The sequence below is a fragment of the Phalacrocorax aristotelis genome, chromosome 4 (assembly GCF_949628215.1).
Source record: "Phalacrocorax aristotelis chromosome 4, bGulAri2.1, whole genome shotgun sequence".
Classification (NCBI taxonomy): domain Eukaryota; kingdom Metazoa; phylum Chordata; class Aves; order Suliformes; family Phalacrocoracidae; genus Phalacrocorax; species Phalacrocorax aristotelis.
In genome coordinates, this window is record NC_134279.1 from 70560880 (window position 1) to 70587941 (window position 27062).

At 40.3% G+C, this 27062-nt stretch overlaps 1 protein-coding gene across 3 annotated transcripts in view; it reads right to left on the minus strand.

The window, feature by feature from the left end:
• Nucleotides 1-628: 628 nt before the first annotated feature.
• Nucleotides 629-27062, minus strand: part of C4H4orf50 (chromosome 4 C4orf50 homolog) — a 54438-nt gene continuing 28004 nt past the window's right edge. For 2 of the 3 annotated variants that reach the window (XM_075091894.1, XM_075091892.1), the window contains 3 exons: nt 17416-17658; nt 15966-16377; nt 692-750 (listed from right to left, as the gene is read on the minus strand). In XM_075091894.1, coding sequence (XP_074947995.1) covers nt 15988-16377; nt 17416-17658 — 633 coding nt within the window. In that variant the 3' untranslated portion in view covers nt 692-750; nt 15966-15987. Of the gene's footprint in view, nt 751-15965; nt 16378-17415; nt 17659-27062 lie in introns of all 3 variants that reach the window. The other variant, XM_075091893.1, reaches the window with a different exon arrangement.

Consider the following 27062-nt stretch of genomic DNA (forward strand, 5'->3'; position numbering starts at 1 on the left):
AAAGATAAAGCTGCTATATTTTAAATGCATGGTGAAAGGAGAACTACGTTTAAGAGCGTGGGGATCTTGAGCATGATCAGAGAAAGCATCACACAGTTCATGAGAGGCAGGTAAACAACTGAAACAAATCAGATGACTCAGCAACAGTGTAAAAGCCAAGTACAAGTGTTGGACCAGAAGCAATGAAGAGCAAGAGATCTAGCCTTCTAATGTGAATAGAAAATATAATTAAACTTATTATTTCAGCTTAAAATAAAATAATTCTATTAAGACCAATTTTAATAGTTGATTTAAAAACTATCCTGATGACATATATTTGTACTTAGTTTGCTGGTTTTGGTTTGGGTTTTTTTTTGGTAAGGCAACAGAATAGATTATATGTCAGTGACCATTGTCCAAAAAAATGTCAGATCTGTGTTTGTCATCAGAAATGGTTATATTGATTTTATTAAGTGTTTCAAGATCGATGTGCTGTATTTGAAAATCAACACTCCTAAAAATTAGCATACATATGAATTAGCATTCATATATAAATGAAACTATATTAAAAAGCAACATCAAAATTAAATAAAACTTATTTAATGTCATTTGAGATAAAACATTAAATATTCATTTCTATCGAACCTACCTTGTATTCTGCAATGAAAGTCATATTGCAACATCCTAATTCATCAGCTCTCTGAACTAGCCATCAGGCTGCCTCTCCCCACTGTTTAATAATGTAGACCAAACCAACTGGTAAAGTCATCCCTGGAGACAAAACAAAAAAAAAACCCATACAGCAAGAATACTATTTTCATTAGCTTTTCAAATCACTGACATAGCATAAATGCAGGTGCTGGAGCTTTCATCTTTTTTAGTGAGGAAAGTCAATTTAACAGTGTCCTCAGTTCAGTAAAACATTTCATCTGAGCTCTTACCATTAAGCCAATTGTTAACCCCTGGCCAATACAGCATTCAAGTTACATTGCAATTTCAGCACGTTTTAAATGCTTCGATTCAACAGGGACATAGCTTTTTAGTATCAACATTTCCTTATTAATACTGTGAATTCCCCTATTAATTCTATATTTTGGAGATTAGAAAAACATTATCAGTTACTCTTCTCAGTCACTATCTTCTGTATTGCACAGGCCGTCTAATAAAATTTCCATGTGGTAGTAAAATTACTGTAACAAAAGGGGACTTTTGTTTAACAGAAAAAAGAGCAAATGAAAAGAAGCAGATGTGATAGTATAGCATGGAAATAAAGATAGTATCTGAAAAAATAGCTGCTAAATTCTCAAGGCAGGCATCTGAGGAAAACAACGCTTTGACCAAAAAAGGATCACTGTCTGTCTTAATGTTCAACAGCAGAATGAGTATTTGGGCATTTTTGGGTAGAAATGTGTTTTAAAGCCATAAAGACTTTGGCTTAAAAAGCTTTTTCAGAACAGGTAGCAACTGAAAAAGGAAAAGGAATAATGAAGATGTTAATTGTGCATCCCACAGCTTTAAAGGCTTGACAAGAGGAGAGTCTCATTCTTTTTTTCCTGTTTTTCCTGTTTTGCCCCTGGTCTGTATTAACCAGAGAAAATAATTTGTGAAGCTGAGGATTTCCAGAGTGCAAAATACCCTGGAATGGGCCCAGTGAGTACTTTCTCTTACTTAAAAGGAACCTAAAAATAGTAAGTGGCCACTTACACTAAAGCCTGCAATTTTGGAGAAGAAAAGCTTTAGGACTTTTCAAAAATGTTTACTTTATGTGTGGCTTGAAACGGTTTTGGAGATTTGAGTCCAAAAGCTAACAGTAAACAAAGCTGCCGTTTGCTAGAGAGATTCTTGTGCAAACCTTACACTCCAGAGTGGGGACCGATTCTTGGGTAAAGGTACATCCAAGCGGAGAGGAAGACCAGAAAGGACAAGAGCCAGGGTGCACTAACTGGTAACAGGTTCAGAACACAGTGGTTCTTAACGCGTAATTAAGCGGTGGACCTCCTTTGCATGGTATACTGTGAACGTGAAGAGTTTATGCAGGTTTGAAGAGAGACTTGACAACCTAATAGAAGAAAAATCTATCACGGTTCACTGAACGAATAGGAATCGGCTCGGCTTCAGGAAGTCCTTGAGCTGCAATTGATTCAAATCCCTGGAAAGTATCAGTCTGCCCTGTTCTCTTCCCCAAGGTATCTGCTTTCAGCTGCTGGCCCATTTCGTGATGGATCTTCCTTTTCTAGCCACAAGCAAATTTCTACCCGTCTACCCACGAGCAAGTTTCCATGCTCTCAGCATGAGAAACAACGAAACAGTTTGGCTATTTGCCTGCACTGGTTGTGCTCTAGTGTGCGCTTGCAGAATACATGAGGATGTAACTTTGCAAGCGAGACTAGAGCCAGATTTAGGAAATTGTTCCCAACATTACTGCATCAATAATTTGAATGCTGTAACTTAATTCCTCAAGGGATGCCCACGCCACAGCGTCAGCACCTGTAGGAGTACCTCACAGCCGCAGCTCGCACAGCCCCTGTGCTGCCACGACTCTGCAGCAGCGAAGCCCCTTTTGCCAGCAGCAGCTGCTGTTGTCTCATAATAAAAAGGTCTGGAAAAGGCTTCAAGGCATGAAATAAATTCTTAATGAAGCCGCCCACTTTATTAACTCATTAAAGGCACAGGTATTAGCTAGATCCAACTGTCACACACCACCAGGACTGAAAAAGCCATGATCTCTCTGGATAAAATCTTAAAGAGCACAAAGAGAGCTCTAAGGGGTCTGGCAAAGGAAGGAAAACTCAGCTGGCTGTTTAATTTATGTTCACTAACCAGATATTTCTTCTGTCTCATTTAAAGCTGCTTTCAGAGGAAGAGAAGAAAATTCACAACTGCAGCTGAAGTGACACAGCAGTAACAAACATTGGCTCTCTCCATGGGAAACAAGGTATTGTATTTGTCACAGCTAATCTTATGAAAAGGCTGTCAGCTGAAAACACATGTTGTCATGGGCTTTCCTCAACAGCCAGGTGAGTAAACAAAATGAATGGGAATTCCTGCCTAGACAACACTTGTTTCTTCATTTTGACCCATTCCCTCTCCCCTCCCCAAGAAGCCCTTCAGCACCTGGGCTCCACACAGCTGGGCACACGTGCTCCCCCAGCCCTCGGTACACAGCACGTTTTGCTGTCTCATTTAATTTACCACATCTGCATCAATCCACCTGAAGATTTGTAATCCTGGTTGTGTGCTGTGGAGGGACAAAGGCCTCCAGCATGGCGAGACTGAATTTCACATGAAAAATGTGTGCATTAACTGGCCTAGCCGTGAGTTCTTGAAACTCTGGGAAACAAAAGGAGACTCCACATATTTTCCTTTTTTTCCTCTTTAAAAGAATAGCCTAATGCATCATATGATATTTGCTTCTTAAAATGCACCCACCAGAAATTTAATTAAAAATGTTTTTTCTGCCTTCATAATCATTACACGGGCAGCACACACATAAGGCAATCCAGAATATTTCCGGTATTATGGCGTGTTGCTCCTTAAACAAACTGAAAATGCTCCATGGAAACACTGACATAGAGAAAGAGAAGCAACTACAGTACTTACATTATTTATTTCTGATGTGGGTCATTTAGCAGCATAAAAAGCCTCCATCACTGGAGGAAGCTGTTCGTATCCTCACCACAAACTGTAACGTTTCTGGCTTTAACTATGCCTTACTGAAGAATTAAATATGTGCTAAAGAATTAAGAACATATACAGATTTATAAAACACAATTGTCAGAACTGAGAGACGGGGATTCAAGTAGAAATCTTTGTCCTGCCTTACGTACATTTGCCTGTTTTCCTTCTAGCCTTTTCCCCCCAAACCACTTCATTTCTTCTTCCATTAGCCTCTGCTTTTGCTCCTGGATGGATTCTTTTTTCCACCGTTTCTTCCCTTCTGTCTTTTTCCTCTCCCTCCTTACCTCCTTTAAAATGAGTATGAAAGAAATACTTTTAGCCAACTCAGCCTGCTAGGCCTGAATCCTTAATAATTCCACTGTGGCTTGTGGACTTCATGAATAACAAGAGCCCATGTCACCAGAAACCTCACCAGACTCTTTTCCATCACCTCCTGTCACTACAAGAGTTTAGGAGCACTCCTGAAGGAGACAGATAGCCAAGCCATCTGGAATTAAGGCTAAATCCTTTATTTCCAGCCACAGGGAAGCTCAGAACTCCTCAGCAGAGAGAGGATCTGGTTTTGCTATACGGGAAAAACCTTCGTTTTGGGGAGCTGGCAGGTGAGATCTGGTGGGATCCCACCTTCCCACATGGGAGGCACATCAGATGCAGGCTGCGAAAGAGCCAAGTGCCTTCCTACCAGCTGTCTGTGGCATGGCTCTGTTCACTGATGCAGATTGTTAAAGGTCAAAACAAGAAAAAAAGTCTTTTCTGGAAGTTAGGAATTGTGCTTGTGCTTTGGATTGCACACCCCAAACGGGAGCGTTATGGCCTGGACTCACTTCAAACACACCATGGAAGCAGTCAGAGCCTGCAACCTCTCAGGTTACTTGTGTCCAGTCTGAACATAATCAGCAAGCAGCAAGGAAAATGGATAAGAATTAGGCATTGAAATCCAAAATTCGTAAATCAGTGATGAAATACGTGATTGCCAAGGCACTGAAATCTTCTGAGAACCGGGCCCTAACTGAACTTTACCTGAATCAGTGTAAACCTCCACTGGAACTGGAATATAATCATCCTTCACACTTTAGATCATGCAAATATTTGCATACTAGAGGTCTCAATTTACAGCTGTTTGATAAATATTAAAATTAATAACAATTTCAGGTGCAAAATGCTAAGGAGAAATTGCTGCTAAAATCAGAGCTCTGCTGCTGAATTAGCTCATCTGGAAGCTGTCCATGCTCTCATAGATCTGATGTAGAGGTTGCAACTTTTGCTGATAGAGCAAATGATTATCAGTGGCAGCAACAAAAGGCTGTTTTAACTCTGAACCATTCTGTGGGTGAACTTCCAGTCGAGCTGCCTGGGCACATCAACGACAGCAGCATCCACTGTGGATGGTGGGCATTGTAAAGCAAAACTCAGACTCACCGCTGAAAGAGCCCAGCAAGTCACACCAAAGCAAGAAAGAGAGAATAAGCAGTATCTAGGGTCTACTAGTAAGAAGAGGATGAAGGAGGTGTGGCCCTAAAACACCATGCACTGAGTCATATCCTTTTCTTAATTTTTGCCCCTTTCCTTAGCTCCATGCAGTCACATGATACTCCATTTCTGCAAGACTACATCACATGGGTTTGCCAAAGGAAAAAAATTCCATGCTTGTTTCTTCCTAAAGAAAATAGGATTGTCCTCTTAAATTACAACCAGCAAAGCAGCAATTCCTACTGCTCCTTCCTGCTTTTATGGACAGGGATATTAGGAAGAGATTTCAGTACTTTTTCAAAGGTTTTAGACACTACTGCTTCCAAAAACATTATGATGCAGAGGAGAGAATCACTTTCCAAGTAAAAGTATTCCAAGGACAAAGCACCAATGCCTAGGTGCTTATTGCGCTTGGGTACCTCATGACAACTTGGGTGACAGGAATTCATGTTGGAATGACTGTGCTCAGTGAGGGGAGCAGAGTGCACACTTCGATGCTCACCCAGGGTGTCAGAGTGGAGCAGTTCTGATGTATCCCCTCTGATACACAGGTCTTCTTGAAAGCCAGTCAAAGGGCTCAGGCTGCCTCAGACAAAAAGACACAAATAGGAAAAAACTGCTAAAAACACAAAAGATCCAGTCCCAGGGCAGTGGCAAAAATGAAGCATTAACCAGTGTCACTTCATTGTACTGAGAAAAAAACCCTCTCTTTGGTTAGCCAAGACAACATTATGATTATAGCAACTCATTGTTTAGAATAATTTACTGTTCTAGACGGGGAATCCTGAGATAGAGCTTGCTTAATTTGTGACAGAGATTGCATGACCTGGATCCCATGATAGCAGGGAGCTATACTTGCAGACCTGTATTCCTTCAGCATCATTGGGCCCATCACCATCTTGCTTTCCACTCCCTCAAGCAAAGTTTCTTTTGTTTTAGTAAATTAACCAGCACCTTTCTATACAGAATATCGTGGATCTTTCCCTGATTTCTAGAGAGGGGAAGGGGAAAAAAAATGATATTCAATCCCCACCCCAACCCACCCAGGAATTAAGACTGCTTAGAGGGTCTGAATAAAATGAAAGATGAACAACATGTTTGTTAAATGTAATAATGTAGGCCCATATGGAAGGATTAGCTAAACTGTCCTTTCCTGTGAAAGAAACTGAACAGATTGCCTAGAAATAGGCAACTCCCATTCCCTTTGCTGAAAGAAACAAATGCCATCCAGATGGAAATTATCAAATGGATCAAACAGCTACACTTTATTCCGAAATGATCTTTGTTCTACTTCTCACTCATTATAGGAAAAGTCTTTTTCCTATATCCCAAGTGCAGTTAAGAGAATATTATTTATTGTATGCTCAGTCAAAATGTTCTGTATTGAAGGTTTCCCTGATGAGATATTGATCTTGTCACACAAAATGGGGGAGAAGAAAAGTGTCCTTCCTAATGGGAATATTCATTTAAGATCTCTGGAATCTGTTAATTCCCATTAAGGCCAACACGTGACTGAGGATTACACTGCCCTTGTGGCGCAGAGGTCAACTCTGCAGTCGCTTCCTGATGCCCAGGGTGACAAAAAGCCTTTTCAACAGTCCTGCCACTTGCCAGGTTTTACAAAGTGAATGTTGCCAAGTCCCAGTGAAACCACCTTGAGGTTCTTCAGCTACGTTTATCTGTACTGTCCTATGGGTAAATATTTCATTTGGAAATCAGTGCTGAAAAAAAAAAACAAATTAAAAATAACGAAAAACCCTCATCTTTGGCCCTATATGATTATATCTGGCACGTACGATCAAATTCTATAATTTAGGGGACATTTTCAAAAGGAGTTAGTTACCAACTGAAAAGGAAAGGCAATGAAATTTGGATACCTAATGCCTTCTTAAGACTTTGAAAAATCTCCATAACATTTTATGTGGTAAAAATCGTATTTGTTTAAGCACATCCTCTTATAAATTTCTGATTATATTTATGGATTTTTATCTCTTATGCTATTGAGTTATATAAGCTCTGGCTATATAATTTGTTACAATATGATTTTCTTTTCGCCAGAAAACCTACAGCAGCACAAGTACAGTCTTTTACGAGGACATAAAACTGTTAACAGCTGTGGCTGGTGACACAGCACCACAGCAGTGAAAGGATTAGATGAAGAGCATCTAATCTAACTGGACCATGTAACACTACTTTTTATTTCACATTAATCATTGAGCATGAGTTCAACTTGTGTCATAGGTCTATCAGGTGGGCCTATAAATTAGGCAATAAATTATAAGTTGATTTTTTATTGGTGTGGTCATTAACAGATAACACTGAGTTCAGCTGCAGCAATCCAAAAATACCAAGGATCCCACGGCTTAATGTGCAGAAGGCAGCAGTGCAGCTCCCAGGGCCTGAAGTCCCTGTGACTAATGTTTTATTCTCTTTGAGTGTCGATGCATGGGTGTCACCTTTGTAATGGCTGGGGATATAAATACTTTCCTGCCAAGAGAAAACACACCGGGTGCACTGACTGTGGGAGCAGCATAAACTCTGTCAAGGGACAGAAGGGAGGGGAGAGTCCTGTGCGAAGGAGTCCCAATGTAAAGCACGCAGATGGAAATGCAGTTCCTTCCACTGATAATGAATGGAGATTGGCAAGCAGATTCAGGCACTCTGTACAACACTGTGACTTGGTAATCAGTCCCAAAACAATTGTTCTGGAGCAGGAAGGAGCCCCTGATGTTCAGCTTCCAGAGTATCCAGTTGAGATGCACAAAACAATATACTGCTATGACCTCTGCTCAACCGAGAGCTCAAAAGTGGTAAATCATAGTAGGACATATATTGTGACATTTCAAATAAGTCTTACAGACAAGACAATGTCTTCTGAGGGAAAAGTTAGGCTAGGAAATAAAATATGAAAGTTTTTACATTCAAATAGGGTCAGATTTATCCACAACAGAAGTTATTACTCTTACTAATACTGCTGAGGCTATTGTCTTTTTTGTATCTCATTTGTCTATAAAAACCTTAATTTACAATGTACCCCAGTACTGCAGAAGAAACTAGGTTTATTTCAAAATAGGAAAGGGGTGTTTCTTTTCATGCTAGAATTTAGAAATTTTTTTTAAGGACTGTTATTAAACTGAGGCAAAGCCTTCTTCTCAAAATGGTTTATTAAACTGAAAGGTGAGTCTTGACAATCACATTATTCTCTCCCAGTGTCCAGTTTGCCAGTGCAAAGAGCAGTGTTCATTCTTAGCAGACATGTCATCTTCCGGAGACTCGCAGGAATCTGAGCGATTGCTTTTAATTTAGGAGCAGCAGAAGCTACTTCTCTCCTTTACACTATGTAAAGCTCCCAAGGAAGCATACGAACAAGGGTTTGTTTTAATATCACCTTACTTTGGACACAGAAAACAAGAAGAACGCAAAAGACGTCAGAAACCCTCTGAAAGAAACACCTGAGCTTATGTGATTTCCCAGGAGAATGGCAGTGCTGCAGGTACTAATCCAATGAAGAAAACTCTCCCCAGCCCAGGCTGAATCCATGTGTATGAATACACTATTTTATAAGTTGTTGCCCTCTCTTCAGCATTGTTCTATTTTTCACTAATCAAGGGGAAGCACACACAGCTCAAGAGGAGCTCACAGTTCACAGATAAAGAACAGTGAGTCCAGTTTATTTTTATGTAAAAACTCCAGAGTAGTAGCGCTAGACCTGGCATATGCTCAATGCCTCACTTGATGAATGTTGTCTCTGATCTGGCAGGGTCTCAGGAGAATTTGTCAGGTCAACAAGGCTTCAGATCTACATACACATTTTATTTCCTACTTAATATATTTATAAACTGGTACCTAAACATCTTACAGTGAATCCAACAAAGTTGGTGACTAAATTAAGACAAAACTATATCTTTAATCCAAGGTATAAGTACAAAGGAAAAGTCCTCAGCTAGAACGTTCAAAAAAGAGCTAGAACAACACAAACGAGAGGTTCCCAAGTGTTAATGTCCATTATCTCTTATGAGAAGGCGAGTCCAGTGCCCAGAGCAGTCACCTGGGACACAGGAGGAAGATTTGAAGCCTTTGTCCTGCTAGGCACTACCAGATCACCACAACCAAGACCCATATGACCTTGGTCACATTTGCTACTAAAGTACTTTGGGAGGGAATCACATTCCCTTTCTTCTGCAGTGTAGACTTCACATTGAGGCAGTCCCCCTGTACTTATCTTTACAGTCAGTGAGTTGAAAAGGCACCTCTGGAGTGCAGGTCATCTTGCCTATTTTAGATGTACATAATGATGAGATGAATCCTGTCCTGTAGATCAAGAGCTGATTTCTCTTCATGACTATCAGGGACCTCAGGAGACTAACTCAGACCTATACATGTTCCACGGAATCCCACTCCCTAGAGCATGAATTAAGCTTAGTTCCTAAACACATGACAACAAACTCCCTGCCTGGGAGACAGACATCTGACAGTGACTGCTGTGAAGGTCTGCAGTGTTGGCTGAGCTGTAAGCAATAAAGACCTTAATTCTGTAGCCTAGTAAAGGTGTTGTGTCACCCAAGAAGAACCAGGAAATGTTGAGTCAATTGTCTGTCCACATGGAAAAGTCAGTGCAAATCCCAGTCTCACAGAGATGTCAAAAAGGGGGACTACAGGACTGTGCTGTTCTGGGAAAGATGCAGATATCAAATATAATAAGCAGTGATTTTTTTCTGGCTCTCCTAAGCATCATCACACAAGGTACTTTCTGTTCTGAACCCAATTCAGACTACCTAACACACTGGGATACTTGTCCACACCAGTTGGAGCTTCGTTTCTTAGGTTTCAAAAACCTGAAGAGGTTATTGCCTACAATACCTTCTCCAACACTCACTCACAGCCAGCCACCTGCTACACACCACTATTTCCCCAGAACTCCTTGCAGAGCTCCTTCTGTGGTCGTCTGCTCTTTAGCAGGTTCATTTTGACGGAAATGGTTTCAGGGATTTATCACTTGAGCAGCCACACTGTTCTGGTCAGGAGATGGCAATTTCTCTTCATGGAGAGGAGGCAATGGGGCCATGATGAGCTACGAGAGGTAAGTTAGGGGATGAAAACCTCTGCAGCCATCACAAAAAAATACACGACCAAGACCCCTACCTCCCAGCTCAGAATTAGGAATAGTCCTCCATGAGACCGTGTCTTAATTTAGTGTTGATAATGCTCAGTGTGCTTTTAATTAAAGCTCTTTAGTTGGACCTTGGCTTCTCTACACTTCTTACCAGCTATTGGATACAGACAGTATACTTCTGCCTCGCAAAATGATGAGGTATCCAGATCATATAGGAGTCATATAAAGTAGATTTGTTATTTATTTCTGCCCAGCTCATGTACCTCAGACAACCTGTCTGCTCATCCATAAACTGATATTTGCAAAGGATCTACCATCCACAAAAGATCCCTAATTAACTGTTCATTCAGAAGCCACATAATCTTAGTGATCATATTCAGCATGGAAAAGGCACAAAAATTGTAAGAGGGGCAGAGACAAGTGGGCCCCAGCCTCTCACTATTGCAGAGCAGCCACATGATGGACTTCAGTTTCTTCTACAAATAGGCTCCTCTGAGAGACAAGTACAGCCTCATGCCCCCCAGGCAAAGTTCCCTGTGCAAACAGTCACACACTAGCGGTACCCTCCAGCTAGGCAGCCTCACCCCTAGGTTTTAAAGCCCACTCACCAGAAGGGATCGTCTGTAGCCAGCTGGAAACAAAGATGTGGCTGCTGAGAGACAGAGTCCCCCGCCCACAGATGGGAAAGCATGGAGGCAGCAGCCAGCAGATGGTGGGGGCAAGGGAGGGCAACAAAAGACAGCTACGTCCACCTTTTCTAGCTGCAGCTTTCACTAAGAGTGAGAAAGAATCGCTTGTGACTTTCAGCCTTGGAGTCACGTTACAAAAATCGACAATGTGCTCCAGGAGCTTCCCACTTAAAGAAGGCTTTGCCAGGCAGCCATATGCTGAGAGGCCACAGCACTTCAAAGCTTCTCGCTCTCGTCCAAATGCAATTAATACAAGCCCAACCCAAGCAAACTTCATGGAATCTTTTACTAAAATTCGCCTTTACTCTGCTCCCTGTTCTCACACCGTGACCAAAACTGCAGGGACTAGGAAGAACAGATAAAATCTAAATTTCTGAGTAATTGTTGAATAAGTGTTCCCAGTAACCCACCAAAAAAAGAACTCTCTCTCCATCCTTAGATGTTTGTCATGATTCACTAATGGCTTGAACATAAACACAGTTTCAGTGCCTGAGAAGCCAGGCTTACAGCTGCTCTGGATCACCGGACTGAAACTGAGCTGCTGTGGCACCCTGGTGAACCTGACCCATCATCTGTAATAAGATCCTCTAGCTATTTTTTTCCTTTTTTTTTTCCTCTTCTTTTTAAGAGCTGCTTACTCCACAAGTCATACCTTTTTCTCTCAAGAACTTGCTATGCTAAATTTCAGTTTCCAAAGGCAGATAGGTTATATTGCATGAAATACCACATTGGATACAGTTCAAGAGATCTTTAACAAGGGTGCAAGTCAGTCTAGCTTCCACTGTCGGAGCTTGGCATCTTCCCTAGTGATGCCTAACTCCCACCCAGTAAAAGTTCAATAGCTTATGCATATAAAAGCAAGACAAACGTACTGAGAATATTTTATACAACCACTGATCTTTTTCTTCCCCTCTTTCAGCAGCAAAAAAGACAATAGGGAGCTAAAATGCTACAGGGCAAGTGTCCCTCATTGGCCTGGTCCTCCGTCACCCACACCTGGGCTGACAGGTGGAGCACATGAGTTTCCTTCCCATGGAAACTAGTGTATTTGGGAAAGGGAAGAGAGACTGATACATACCTGGATTTCAACCTGCAGTGGAGTCAAGGTACAACCAGAATTCCCACTGCCAGTCATCGTTTCCTCTTAAGGTTTAAATTCAGTCTTTAAAATAATAATAAAACCCCCCCAGTCTCTTCTGATGTCCCTACTTCTATTGGCAAATCCCAAAGGAGAGAGGAAAAAAGAAAGAAATGAAAAAAAGAGAGAAAGGTCTGCAGAAAGTGACTTCTCCCTATTATTTTTATACTACCTTTATTTATGCCAATCCCCATGCAATTATGCATATATATATATGCACAAAAATATTTTATACAATTTATATGTAAATGAACACATTATTCTGTGGTTCACCTTTATCCTGACTGATAGGACCAGAGCTACAGACCAGAGAAAGACAATATTCTTCACTAAATGTAATAGGCCAAGGTTTCTGAAATATTACATTTTCTGTTCTAGCCTTTCGTTTTCTCTTTTTTTCCCAAGAAAAAGCTACTGCAAGAAAGATGGACTTAAGTCAACACTACCAGCTACCTGACCTGCTGAGAATATAGTCAAATTTTCTTCAGCATTGGAAGAAAGTGATGGATTTTATTCCCTTTTTTTTTGTTTGGTTTGGTTTGGTTTGGTTCAGTTTGGTCTGGTTTTTACACTGGTCATAGCAGAATGGCTACTCCTGCCAGTGGTTTTTGATTTTCAAATTCCAGTTCCGCCCCCAAAGGAGGGGCAAAATACTCTACAGTGCATTTGTATCCTCAGGTACACCGTGAGTTTCCTTTTTAAGTATATCTTTCACACAGCCTTTAAAAAGCACTATGCACCATTTCAGGTTACTACTTCCATGTATTGCATTTATATTTCTAAATAATACTTCTGTTAAAACTAGAGAGAAAAGAGATTACTTTGCTGCTAAAATGAAATATTTTGACTTTAGTACCAGGGAGTTCAAGTCTAGAGAAAAAGAACTATGCAAATATTGCCTGAATATGTAAATAAACACTCATTTGATGTGAACTATTGACCCTAGCAAATAGTTTTCTGTGCTGTTTCAAACAAGTTCTTTGTAAGTGGAAGAGCCTGAATGGGAAGCAGGCTCAGTGAGCCTCTGACAGTAGGAAGCATACTGTTGTCCAGCTGCCTTCCAAGTGTCCTGATCATCCAGTTAAGCACAGATAATGCCATTTGGCTCAGGTGGGTCCATGGATGACAAACTGCAGGTCACAGGTGAGCCAACCCAAATCAACTCTTCAGATATATTCCGTAAGCACACTGCTAGTGATCACCCTTAATTCCAAAAAACCCCAAATAATTTACAGAATAAGGGGCAATATTAATTATTCTGAATGAGTCATGCAGCAAGTTCAGACTCCCAAAGGACCTCAGCTTGGCAAGACACCACTACACATACCATCTGGCCTGCCACTGTATGTTTTGGAGCTGGTTTCTATAAATGACTGTATTTAAAGAATATGAAGGACCTTGTTTGATGGTGCAATGCATCATCTAGTCTTCTTGTACATCAATTAGCGCATAATTATTTGGCATAATCCGACTATTGCTTCTCATTTGCCCATTCAGTAGTGGGAAAAAATGGAGGAGGTATAAAGGTGTAAAAAAGAAAACCTTTAGCTGACCCACCTTTTCTTATGCTGTTGCATGCAGTACTCCAAACTTTGCTGTTAAATTATTAGCATTCCTTCACCATAGTATCTAAACTCTTGCATTTTAACTTAAAAGAAATTAAAAGCAGCTGAAACAACTGCCCAAATGACAACTGTGGTATCTGCATGTATTTAAATGATGCTTTGTAGTAGGAAGAATGGATGTCTCAAAAAATTTAAAACACAAGGGGCTACAGAATTTTAACTGAAATTTGTGACTTGTGAAGCAAAGCTACAAAGTGTCAGCACAGAATCCATTTGCCTGAGGAATTGCTTCACTCTATGTTGCATCACAGGGCTTCCATGCAGGTAATACACTTGCAAGTGCCTGCTCCCCCGTCTGCACCTGTGTGTGTCTGTAGCCCTTTTTCAGGAAATTACTAATTCCAGCAGGAGGAAGAACGGGGCCAAGTAACCTAATTAGCTTAAAATGAAGTCTGAAGTTTAAAATGAACCACCCTGGTCTTTGATAGAAAAGGACTGGACTGAGAAATACTTACTTTCATGATAGGTTACTATGGTCCCAATCACAAAGTAGATAGCTACGCTAGGATAACAAAGACTATCTTATAATCACTGAGAATTATTATTAATACCCTTCCTATTAGCACACTTTGTGCATTACAATCTGATCTCCAGCCTGAACTACCAGGCCCTGTATTTTACTGTCAGCAAGATAAAGCACAAAAGCTAGTTCTCATAAGTGCTAATTCTTAAAGCATCATTTTATCAATATAAAAGTTACCACGTGAAATATTTACAAGTGTTTTTCCACATAAAAGTATCTTAATATTTAACAAGGCAGCTGGTGGCTGGGTATCAGGTGTATCTGTCTTCAGAAGTGCTGGTCAGGCATTAGGAAGAAGCGAAAGACACATGAGAGCAGAAGGCCAGATTTTAGAACCTCACTGGTGTCTCCTCTGCTTAGGGGCTGTTTCCCTGGGCACCTAGTGTGTATTTTCTAAAGGTATGTTGGATGAAGACCAATTCAGTTGCTGCTGTAAGCAATTGCACCGCTACCTTACTGAGCAAATCAAGATGGGTTTCCCACAATAAAGTGTGAGTTGTGTGCATTAAGATTTCTTCAAAACCATTTTGTTTCTGGCTCCTGAAAAGCAGCATCAAACAAAGTAGTAACACACTATGAATCAACTAGGTAATCAATGGAGGCAGAGGATGAGCCCAGGAACAGTGCCACATAACAGTGTGTTAAAAATGCCCTTTTCTAATAAAAATAAAGACATCTGGGAGAATTGAATAATGGCGGTTTTCCAAAAGTATGAACTCTGGTGGGGTCCCAGTATGACACTTCAGTGTTTAGGGGAATTTACAACTATGCTCAGTTAAACTTCCCAGAGTCTACTGGCATCAGTGCACATATGCACCTGCATAGACACATTCTTCCCTCCACCCTCCCATACCCAGGATGCATCAAAGGTTCGTGCAGTCCAGACCACATCTATTTCTGAGCCACACTACAAGGAAGCACTGTCACAGCTGTGCTAGCACAGGTGGCCTGGCACTGCATTCACTTCTCCCTGTTGTAGGTGTCGGGGTTTGGCAGCACAGGGTGCAGCCTGTATTATCCACCCCTTGAACTCAGCCCTTATGTACTCATGATGACCAAGCAGTCACCTGAAGAATGTGGTCAGGAACATGTCCAGTAAAATGACTCAAGTTAAGCTGCAATGTGAATAAGGAGCTTAAAAGTAAAAATTGAAGGATGCTATTTTACAGATACCACCACCTACCTGAGTACCCTGCTGTAGGTCAGCAGGATAACAAAAGAAAAAAGAGACCTAAGCCCAAAACCCCCCAAAGCCTGAACACTTCCTCCCACCCTCAAAATCCCAAGACACTAACAAAACACTAACATCAAAACTACTCCAAAATTTCTGTAAAATATGTGTCTGGGAAGTCCATGACATGACACTTCCTTAAGTTCCAGAGGAAAGTCATGCAAGCCAGATGTTCTTTCAGAACTTGCCACTGCACACTGAAGAAATGGGTTATACATAAAAGTTAAAGTGATTTAATAGATCATTTCACAGTCTCACTTAAAAGAAAAGCAAATCATAAACAACAGATGAAAAGAAAATGGGGAGGCAGCCTGGCTACTGAAAAATCCATAGGTTTCAGTGACCTCAAATGTTCTATGAAATTTTGATCATAAAAAGCATTACAGCTCTTTTTCGTGTAAATCTTCCAGTCATCTCGAACTAGTTGCTAGGTCATGCTAACTAGTAAAATATCTTTGTTTAAAAAAACTATTAGTACTTTTGTAACAATGGGAGAATCACATTGCTAAGATGATTTACCTTGTTTTATTTTCTGCGGGTTTTATTCTTTCCTGTGCAGCTGATTTCTCCCCACAGGATTTCGACCTTTATTACTTGCTGACAACACGTCTGACAAATAGCTTTTTGCTGTGGTAGCTGAGGTTGAGCCATCTGTTTTTTCTCTAGAGAGCCATGCCTTATTCATAATGGCATTTTTCTGTTTCATTCCCTGGGGAATAGCACCTGCATGCTGATTTCCTATTTGACCCCAAAATACATCATCACATTTCAACAACCGATCCTTCCCCTTCGTGGCCCAGAAAACATTATGCTCTGTAGGCGCCAGTGCATCCTTCATCCTTGACAGCAGAGGCCAAGGGGCTTCCTTGTGGATCACAGGCAGGTTGCAGTCAGCCTTCAGATTTGAGCTGGGGGAGACAACTGAAGGTATCTGAGGAAGAAAGAAGAAATGAGAACAACCTTGGATGTCCACAACTCTATGCGTTGTGGCTGATTTCAGCTGTAGCTTCCCATATAATTGTACAGTTGGTCTGTGTCATGCTCTTGTTGGGATTTCATTAAAGCTCACATGATGTATATAAAAAGAAAATCCCTGCATTTACAAAGATCGGGTCAATCAAGAACTACTAGCATTCTGCTCTCCGTAATAATTTTCTTTTATGACAATATTTTCATTGATTCTTTTATTTGTGACTGTGATAAAGAAAATGATCAGGAAACTGGATATGAATTGTCACATATAACCCCTGGACTAAATAACTTCAGGGTTTTACATGTTATTGGAATTCTGAGTCACCATTTCATTGTACAATAAATTTCTTAACTAAAAGGACATTTCAGTATCTTCCAAAAGCAGAAACTATGCTTTTATTTTTTTAATTACATTTCTTTTAATCCCAGATTATAAAGGAAATTCAGTAGAATATTATTTGTAACTAGCCTAGCTAACTGGCTCCAGTAATTGCATACTTGAATTTTGCTTCTGTACAATTATGGAGAGCTTCTGTTGTCTCAGAGAGGGTGAAATCTCCTGCATGTTTAGTTTAGTAGCAGACTGTCACAAATGCAATTGCAATTGTTCAGCTCTGTTCTTAACAGGATTCCTGCAGTTAATGGAAATTACTATAAAGAGCTTCAGGGCATAGGAATAATTGGATCACTAAAAAAAAAAAAAGGCATTGGAGGAAAAAAGGTAGGACAAGATCAACAAAACTTTTTTTTTAAACAACCAACAATTTTCAAAGATGGTCTTACCAGAGAGTACACCATGATGAAAACAAAACCTTTTAATTATTTTTACAAGACCCAAGCCATTCCTAACCAATGGGGAAGAAAACACATAATGAAAAACATTAAGCATTTGTTATCCTCAGCTTGTTAAACTGAAAATCAACTGCACATCTCTAGAAGCAATCATTCAAATATCTATATGTACTAAACTAAAAACTATGAGAAAATTTTTACTGACCTGGTAACTTTTTTGATGGTTTTGTCTTAGTTCTCGATGCAAGGCTATGATCCTCTCTGGGCTTGTTAATTTTATAGGCGAACCAGAATACGTGTTTAGAGTGATGTGAGGACTGCGGGTGCTATCCACCTCTTGCTGAGAGCTTGCAGGTGTTGACTCAGTCATCCAATTCACTTTGACATACGCCTCATGATCCTGTGGCTGTCCATTGGCTTGTGAAATGTCTGTGGAAGAAGGAAGCATCTGCAAGAGAAAATAGCATTTTAAGAAATTCAAGCTAGAAGAAGTCTTCCAATGAGGTTTAGTTTGGATTAGTGGAAGCCACTTGGATGAATTCATTACAATAAGTGTTCACAGAAATTAAATGTAAATAAAGTGCATCTACTAAAATAAGAAAAAAAGTTAATATACCAATTATTTTAAATAGCATTCCTGCATCTGTCTAAAAGGAATCTTGCGTTAATGAAATATTCCCCAAAACAAAATGAACCTCTACGCTTTAACTACAGCCAAAATTTGCATCTAGATATTAAGAAAACCTAGATAAAAAGTAGAAAATACTAATTTTTAAAATTGCATGTTAGGTCTCCTCTTGAAGAATCTCAAAATTTCTAACATGGTTCTTTCACGTACATATTCTCTCACTCCACCCTACTCAACAAATTCAGGTTTGTCTACCTATGAAAGCTCAAGGAAGTTAAGCTGAATGGATTTCCAAAGTGTATTAGTTCAACAGCATGAAATCTTAAGCAGACTCTCCTATTCTGAAAAATATTAATTCAGTCGATCTCATTTCACTTCCAAATCAACTTTAACACAACAATAAACATCATTATTCTTGAATATCTTCACTGACCTGAAGCCAAATTTAGAGAGAAATGGCAGTTGTTTAATTACACACCGTTTCATAACAGTTGCAAGCAGAAAAAGATCTCCCGGAATGTAAATCACTATCACAGAGCAGTAGCATTTTATCATCCAAATACAAATTTATTACAGCTACAGTATTAATGTTACTTGTTTCTTGCAAATGCACAGATAAGCAAGTTTAAGATTGTTAATGACAGTTTCAGCCTTGTGCTTTTAAAAACATTTATTTATTTCCAAAATTACTATATCTAATTATGAGTTATCACCTCATTGTCATTAGTCCTCTTGCAAAAGCTCCTGAAATGCAAATACTATAAATATGCCAGGTCAGGAATGGCTACCTAATATAAAGCACATTTTGCTTAAAACACTATATTGTTTTTCCTCTGTACATCTTTAACAACCATTAGCTACATCATTTGTCTCCATTAAAAATAAAAAGAACGGATTTTGAAATGCCATAGTGGTGTAAGATTGCGCTTGCCCCCAAAAGATGAGCATTTATTGACAAGTTTATGCATCAAAACATAATTCTGTTACAGCATGAAGAAGGATGTACAGTGTGTAAGCTGTTGCCATTGCCAAGAACGGAAGTCTGGCAGGAGTGATCACCATAGAGCTTTATGCAAGCAGTTCAAGAGCAGCTCCGACACCAGGGTTAGAGCATACAGGTATCAGTGGTGCTGTACTGTCCCATAGCCTTGGAGGTGACACTGAATCCCAGCTGTTGACATGTACAAACTAGCCAGACCTGAAAAAGGTCATCATTCTATTCTGCTGCTTGCAAAGCAACCCTCAAAGCTCATGGGCTTCCTGAAGTATGTGCCTTATAATTCTTAAGTACACCAGCACACTGGTATTCAGCACGCAGGGTCAGGAGGGTGGGCTGTGTCTCTAGACCCATTGTGCTGCAGGACAGACCTTTCCCCAGGATACACTGCATGAGAGAACGTGAATGGTAAACACAAGCAATCAACACCGCCTTTGGTCCCATTTCACCTTCTATTCTTGGCTCCCCACCATGACCGGAGGGAACCATTGCTGCTGAATTTTGGTCATTGATCCTATTAAAAAGTACCACATGTAAGCATGTTTGGCCAGCTGAGACACTCCCCAGTAGCAGCTACCACCTGGATCATTTACTAGAGGTTGAACAACAGGATGGTGCCTGGGAACAAGATGGTGGCATCCAGGAGTTGAAGAACCACTCATATTGACCAACATTGGGCACATAATTTAGATTGCTGCTCTTCCCTAAAAGACTTCCTTTCTCTACACTGATTACACAGAGAATCTGTGACTCTGTCTGGGTACAGCATTTATTTAGGTAGGGTGGTATGAATACCCAGTTATACCCTATCATCACAGGCATAGATCAGTCCAAAAGTGAAAGCTATAAGTTTTGGTGTTCCCCTGTAAACGCAGAAGCCAGAGAAGGCTTCAGAAGTCCTTGGTTTCTAACCAAGGTTGCGAGTGCCATATGTCTCCAGCACTCACAAAAAATTCCGGCTGGCTGAAAGCGATGAAGGAGTTACAAAGGGCAGCCCTGAAATGTTTTGTGGCATGAAGGGACTGGATCTAAAATTATTTGATGAGAATTTCTTCACTATAGGATGTACTGTTAGAAGCATCCCTGGTGATAGATGAGAGTCAGCAGGAGCAGAAAAAGTTCTGGAGCTCAGTGACCCATGCAAAGGCAAATACTGTCCTCCTTGTAGGCAGGAGAGCTGGTAAAGCTGCCAGAAAAACCACAAATCAAAGGTGTGACACTGCCAAAATTCATTTCTAGAAAATTAACCTCCTGGCAGGGTCTTTCCTTTCCTTCTATTTCCTTCAAACGTTCAACTCACAAACTCTTTTTTGCCTCTTGGTATTACTGAATTCTGCTGCAGCCAAAGTAGTGAAACTCAGTATAAGGGTGGGTTAATGCAAACCCTGATGAGCGAAGCTGCTACCACGCTGATAAAGTTTTCACCGTATGGCCGGTGCTATATTTGAAAGCTGGTATGATTCTCTCAAAAACGCTTGTCCTCAGTGTTTTGTAAGACTGTGAAACACTAAAGATCAGATTTTCTATAGCACTACAGATGTAGCCAAGCAAAAATCCTGCATTTTGTCTCAATGCTCAGACATGAAGTTCTTCCATTAGTTAATTGTCATGGTTTCAGCTGGGATAGAGTTAATTTTCTTCACTCTAGCTGGTATAGTGCTGTGCTTTGAAATTAGCAGGGAAAAAAAAAAACCTGTTGAGATAACACACAGATGTTCAGGCTGTTGCTGGGTAGCGCTTATACTAGTCAAGGACATGTCCAGCCTCCCATGCTCTGCTGGGTGCACAAGAAGCTGGGAGGGGAGGGGGCACAGCTAAGAGAGCGGATTCAAACTGACCAAAGGGATATTCCATATCATGTAACGTCATGCCCAGTGTGTTACCTGGGAGGGGCTGGCCGGGGGAGGGGGGGAGCAATCGCGGCTCGGGGACGGGCAGCATCGGTCGGCGGGTGGTGAGCGGCTGTATCGTTCGTGTTTCTGCATTTTTTTCCCGTTTTCCCTTTCCTTCCTTTTCCCTTTTATTATATTAACATTATTGTCATTATTATCATAATCATTTATCATCATCATTTTATTGTAATCATTAAACTGTGCTTATCTCAACCCACAAGTTCTTTTGCTCGTCCGATTCTCTTCCCCATCCCACAGGGGTGGGGGGGGATGTGAGCGAGCGGCTGCGTGGTGTTCAGTTGCCAGCTGAGGCTGAACCACGACATTAATTATTCATGTTTTAATTTTTTATATATTTATTTACGATATTAAGTCTGTTTTTCTCTGATATTTTTTGCTTTCCTCCGAAGTTTCCACACATTAGGAGGAAATGAATTGTCATATTCCACCAAATATGAGGAAGTGTAAACTTGCAAACTGCCAGGTTCTAGAAAGGACTGGCATAATAAAAAACAAACATTACCTTCCCCCAACATTACAAAAATAAAAAGTCAGTAGTGTCAGAGATAAGAATAAAATGTTTTAATTAATCTGGATATTTTTAACTACACATTTTATCTTAACCTAAATTCTAATGTTTATCAGAAAATGAAGGAAGGATAGATTTTAAAGCTTTTCTCTTTTTAATCATGGCTGTTACTCTACTCGCATTTACTGTTCCAGAAAAAATGGATGCTGTTGCCCACAAATTAGAGCAAAAACCAGTGCTAAAATATCTGTATTATATATGCAGTCAGGAAACAGACCTAAATCTCTGTCAACCAAACCCAATTTTACTTCAAAATGGCACTTGCCTTGAGTATGTACCATCTCCTCAGCCACCACAAATTCTTAAGATATCCTCTGTACAAACAGCCACTTACATAATTATTGAGCAGCTTTACCAGTTATTTCAGTGGAAAGGCCAGGCTGCCCTTAACAGTTTTTAATTAATATCTTATACCCTTCAGTGTTTTTAATAATCTTTCTGAAGGTGAAAACACATCTCTTAGCAATGCATTTTACCCTTTACAAAAACTACTGAACAACAGCCATCATCTCCTCTCTTTCATCCCCTTGGAATTCCAATGATTCAAGTCACACTTTCTGTAATGTCAGAAAAAGAAGCGTCTTTGTGCAAAAAGCTTTATCTTGAAAGGTCCCTTGGTCTTGATCAACACCATCCCCAAAAGACTGAAACCCCAAAGTTAAACTCATTCTCCCCTCTGAGGGTGGGACTCATCTGACCGAAGCATACCTCCTCCTAGCCACTTCCCAACCAGTGCAGTCCAGCCTCGCCAACTCTTCTCACCTTATCTAAAGTAGATACATGAAGCGGGCAGGATACCACCTTGTAAGTATCTCTTTCCCTCCACTATTAAAAGAAAGACCATGATTGTCTGAAGTACAGACATCAAACATGAAATATATCTCACCCTCAGTGTCAGAAAAGCTTCTGATCTCACCAGCCAGGCACAAATCATTTTATTATTTCAGGCCTGTTTCCCTCAAATATGATTCATGGGAGAGCAGTAAGTGGTTTCTTCCAAAGAAATGAGTAGAAATAAAAAAAAAAGCAGCATTGTTCTACCAAAAAGTATCTCAGAAGAAATCCCCTGATATAAAGGAGGATTAAGCTATACTGTTCTGCACATTCATTCCCTATTCTGTAAAACAAATAATTCACTACACTGGACACATTCTTTGCCTGCAGCTTTCCACCCATAAGGTTTAAAATGACTCAATGAAAAGCAATAAAAAGCACTACCATTTATCCCTATACTCCTTCCACAAATTCCCTCTCAGCCCTAAGAAATGGGGGCAAATAGCCACAATGCTTTCAGATCCACTATGGAAAGAATATATAAAATATATCAAGTCAAAGCCTTCCAGTGCAAAAGAAATGGAATTGAATGAGTACAGCAGCATTATCCATTACAGCCATCAGTCATCTGGACAGAGGCTGTTGACATAAAACCAGGACATGTTGGCTCAGCCATTTGAGGGAAAGAATTGAACGTACTCCTGTTTCTCCACACACAACCCGAAAGAGAGAGAAAACCCCCTAAAATACTGCACAGCTGCACTGGCTGGGATGAGTTCATATGAAGGGTAAGCCAAGCTCTCTTGCTCCTCTGTGTGGTTCTCTAATATATCAAAAGCAGCATGTTCAAGCAAGTCAAACTGGGTGAAGCCTGTTTCTTAAGCTGCAGGTAGACACCTAAATTCAGAAAAAAAGTGGAGCCTCCTCATTCACATTTCCTATTAATTATCTGAAGCATCTTCTCTTGCTTCCCACTGTTACCAACCCAGGTAAACCAGTAGTTGCAAACCCCAGTCGCAGTCCTTTTTGTTAGGTGTTTAGCGAACATGAGCGTCTAACAGCAGTTGACGAATGCTGTCCTGTTTACTTCCTGCTGGGAAAGGCATAGAAACAATCACTGTTAATAATGCCCATGATTAAGTCTGTAACAGCAAGAAAATAAAGATGAGGCTAAGGACTTTCCAATAAGATGATAAAAATGGGATATGACAAAAAGCCAAAAAAGGCCACATATTCTGTATCTGACATTGGGCATGCGAATCCCAGCTACGGTACTGTGCTGAGTGCCACGTGCACCCGCTGCAGGCAGCCCTTGTCCCTGGGATGTGTCCCCTTCAGACACATGCTTTTCATTTTCCAAACACAAAATAAAACAAGGTTTAATTATGTCAGTTGGCCAAATTTATTATCGCTCCACCACAAGGGGCTCCAATGGTTTCTCACTTTAAGATTTTAAAAGGAAAATATATCACAAAGGCTTAGAAATTAACTTCTTAGTGCCTCCAAAATTTCAAGTCCATATTAGACATACATTGTCATTCCTATGGTTCCCCAAAAGCTTATTTTTTTTTCAAAATTGAGAGACAGACACAATGAAACTTTTCTTCACCATCCTGCACACAATTTTTGCTTTCACTGCAGTGACACAGGTGTTTTCTCTGGATAAAAAGAATTTAAGTAAAACCTCTTCTGTGCAATAGTATATGTTTATTATGATAAACCAAACTAAAATTAAATTAAATTACACCAAATTACTCAATTAAACTAAATTACAAATAAAAAGCTTCATGGTGTACAGTTTTATAGTGAGGAAAAGTAATTAAAAATCTAGTCGTCTTTACAGGGACTTGAAAAGAATATTAAGAGAAGGAAAACTGACAGATTACCCCAGTAATCTGGCCTCAATGGAAAGCACATTGCTGGAACAAAATCATGATTCAAGCAAATTTTATTTCTCAATCAAAAACATTTGAATGTAACACTAGACTGTGAAAATAATCAAGAATGACAAAACTCAAAATGCATGCTCTTTTACTGAACCAAACTTATCTGAAGTTTTCATTTAGAGCAAATCAGCAAAATGAAGCCATTGGGACAACAGTGACTTGTAGTGTCTGAGAATAGAGTCTCGAATGCTGGAAGTGAAGTCTGAGGAGAAGCTCCAAAGGTGGTTGGTTTTGCATCACACTGCCTTTGTGTTTTAGTATTTTAATTGGGAAGAGCATTAGGAAGAAAAATCCTCTTGGCAAACAGAAGGGAATGACCAAATATCCGCTGTGTCTGGAATGAGCAAAGAGCTGAAGTTCATTTTGTCTTTAAGCGTGAATAACTTGTTGAAGCCCATAAACCCTCCACTGAAGCTGGAGCTTCCTAACACACAGCTAACCAATCTAACCTAACCAACCTCCACCTAATTCCATGTAAAGATGAAAAAAAAGGTCTTAAAAGAATTTTAAAACATATTTTCTTCTGAGAACCAGGCACAAAGTTTTTTACTGCACTACAAAAGGCCAGGCACTGAATTGAATACAGAATCCCTTTTCCCTTCAGAGGCCACTGGATTAGCCCTTCATGCATCACTGCAAACTTTAGGTTGAAATTCATCAGTAAGCCAAAGCAGGCAGGTCTGCTGCCAATGTGTAACAGCCTTCCATTTGTCACTGAGTCCAGAAATGAATAAAGTCAATTGCAAACCTTTAATTTAAGGTGTGTGGGGGGGAAGCATCAATCCACCAGGTTTTCTCTAGAAGCATTCTAATGTTAGGAATGATTTAGAAGTGAAAATGTGTGGGGAAGGAAGGGAATCAGCTTTCAAAGGTGTTTTATGTAAGTAAAAGCTGAGCATAGCTCTGGAATCTGAGATGTGAATTCCAGCAAGAATAAGAATTAAAACACAAAGAATGAATCCTCAAAGACGAAAAGTCATCTCAGTATAACATATGAGTACAGAATTCAGTACAGGATTTTTAAAACCCAAGGCATGTCTTACATAAATATGAAATGGTCTCCTTTGTGATTGTAGCCATTACTTATTAAATTAGGAGTAGTGACACTTGGACGTTTTCTCACTGAAATGTTTTCTGTTGGAAAACTGATCCATAGAAACCTAAGTTTTTCATGAGATCTCCCTTGGCATGAAAGGTTTCCCCTGCTACACATGGCATTACAGACCAGAATGGTCCAAACCTCAGTGTCATGGTGCCCAGCAAGAGCCAGCCTGTTCTCTGCATGATCCAAAAAACCCAGGCTTGAATCCCAGTGTGCTTGAACTTAAGTAGGGCTTCTGACCACTACAGTGCTGGATACTATGGCAAAGGGTTTGTGCTCTATTTAGCATGAATAGCTAAATATCTGTTGAAGTAAGGAACTGAATGTGGAGCTCCTTCTTTGCAAATGAACTCACTGGCTATCAGAATATAGATTCAATTTCATTCTCTCCTGTTGGAGCTGCTAATTTTTGTGATAATTAGGCATTCAGGGAGGCAGTGTGAATGTGAATGGTATTTTGATATTTATTATACTGGGAAGCTTTACACTAATGCTCATTTATCACAGCAATGTCTGAGAAAATATCTGAAGGCAGTGAAGTATTATCTCCCTTCTGACAGATAAGTTACTAACTGCTGTCACATAAAACATTCATTCAGAGTGTAAGCTTGGGCGAGGTGGTGGTGGACCCAGACTTGACATACTCAAAGGAGACATAGTCAGACACAGAACTCTGTCCCATCCTGCAACCATGCTGCCTTTTCATCTTACATTGACAGCATCGCTCATGATAGGAAGATGGTATATGTAGATATGAAGGAACATAAAACCTAAAGCACAGGAAAACTCAAAGCATATAGACTTTGACTAGTCAAACATAGGTAGTAGAATACAAGCAAAAAAAATGTTTATGAACCAGCAAACTCTCGTTTATTTTCCTAATTACTACAGGGAAATTGAATGCCATTTACAATCTACCTTTTCCTTAACATGCAGTTAAATTATTTCTTGCCACAGAAACAAGTATGACTGAGTGATAGCTTGCAACACTCTAATAACACTAGAAGAATAAGCTTCTTCAGAGCGGTACAGAATACCACTCTGTGTATAAAAATGTAAAATAATCAGATAAATAATCCTGTGGATTCACTACACTATATATCTGTTATGAACACCTCTACTTCTGCTGATGAAAAATAGATGTCAATGTCATTGAATAATAAATTATCTTTATGTACCCATTTTGCAGTGCATTTTGTTAGCCGAAGTACAAAAACCAGTATGAACCTATATTCCATGTTCTGCTGTGGTAGGCAGCCACTTTCCCAATATTTTACAAATGTATAAGGCAAAATACATTATTGTTTTCCCCTTTTAACCAGCAAGATTCTGCTTGAGTATACTTGACACAAGGCTTTTGATGCTGTCTCCCCTAACATCCTGATAGCTAAGCTTAGGAAGTGTGGGTTAGATGAGAGGACAGTGAGGTGGACAGAGACTCATGGCAGAGCTCAGAGGGTCGTGATCAACAGGGCAGAGTCTGGTCGGAGGCCTGTCACTAGTGGTGTTCCCCAAGGGTCTGTGCTGGGCCCAGTCCTGTTCAACATATTCATCAGTGACCTGGACAAATGGACAGAGTGTACCCTCAGCAAGTTCGCTGATGGTACCAAGCTGGGAGGAGTGGCTGATACACCAGAAGGCTGTGCTGCCATCCAACGAGACCTGGACAGGCTGGAGAGCTGGGCCCAGGGGAACCTCATGAAATTCAACAAGAGCAAGTGCAAGGTCCTGCACCAGGGGAGGAACAACCCCAGGCACCAGTACAGGCTGGGGGCTGAACTACTGGAAAGCGGCTCTGTTGAGAAGGACCTGGGAGTGCTGGTGGGCAGCAAGCTGACCCTGAGCCAGCACCGTGCCCTTGTGGCCAAGAAGGCCAATGGTATCCTGGGGTGCATTAAAATGAGTGTGGCCAGCAGGTCAAGAG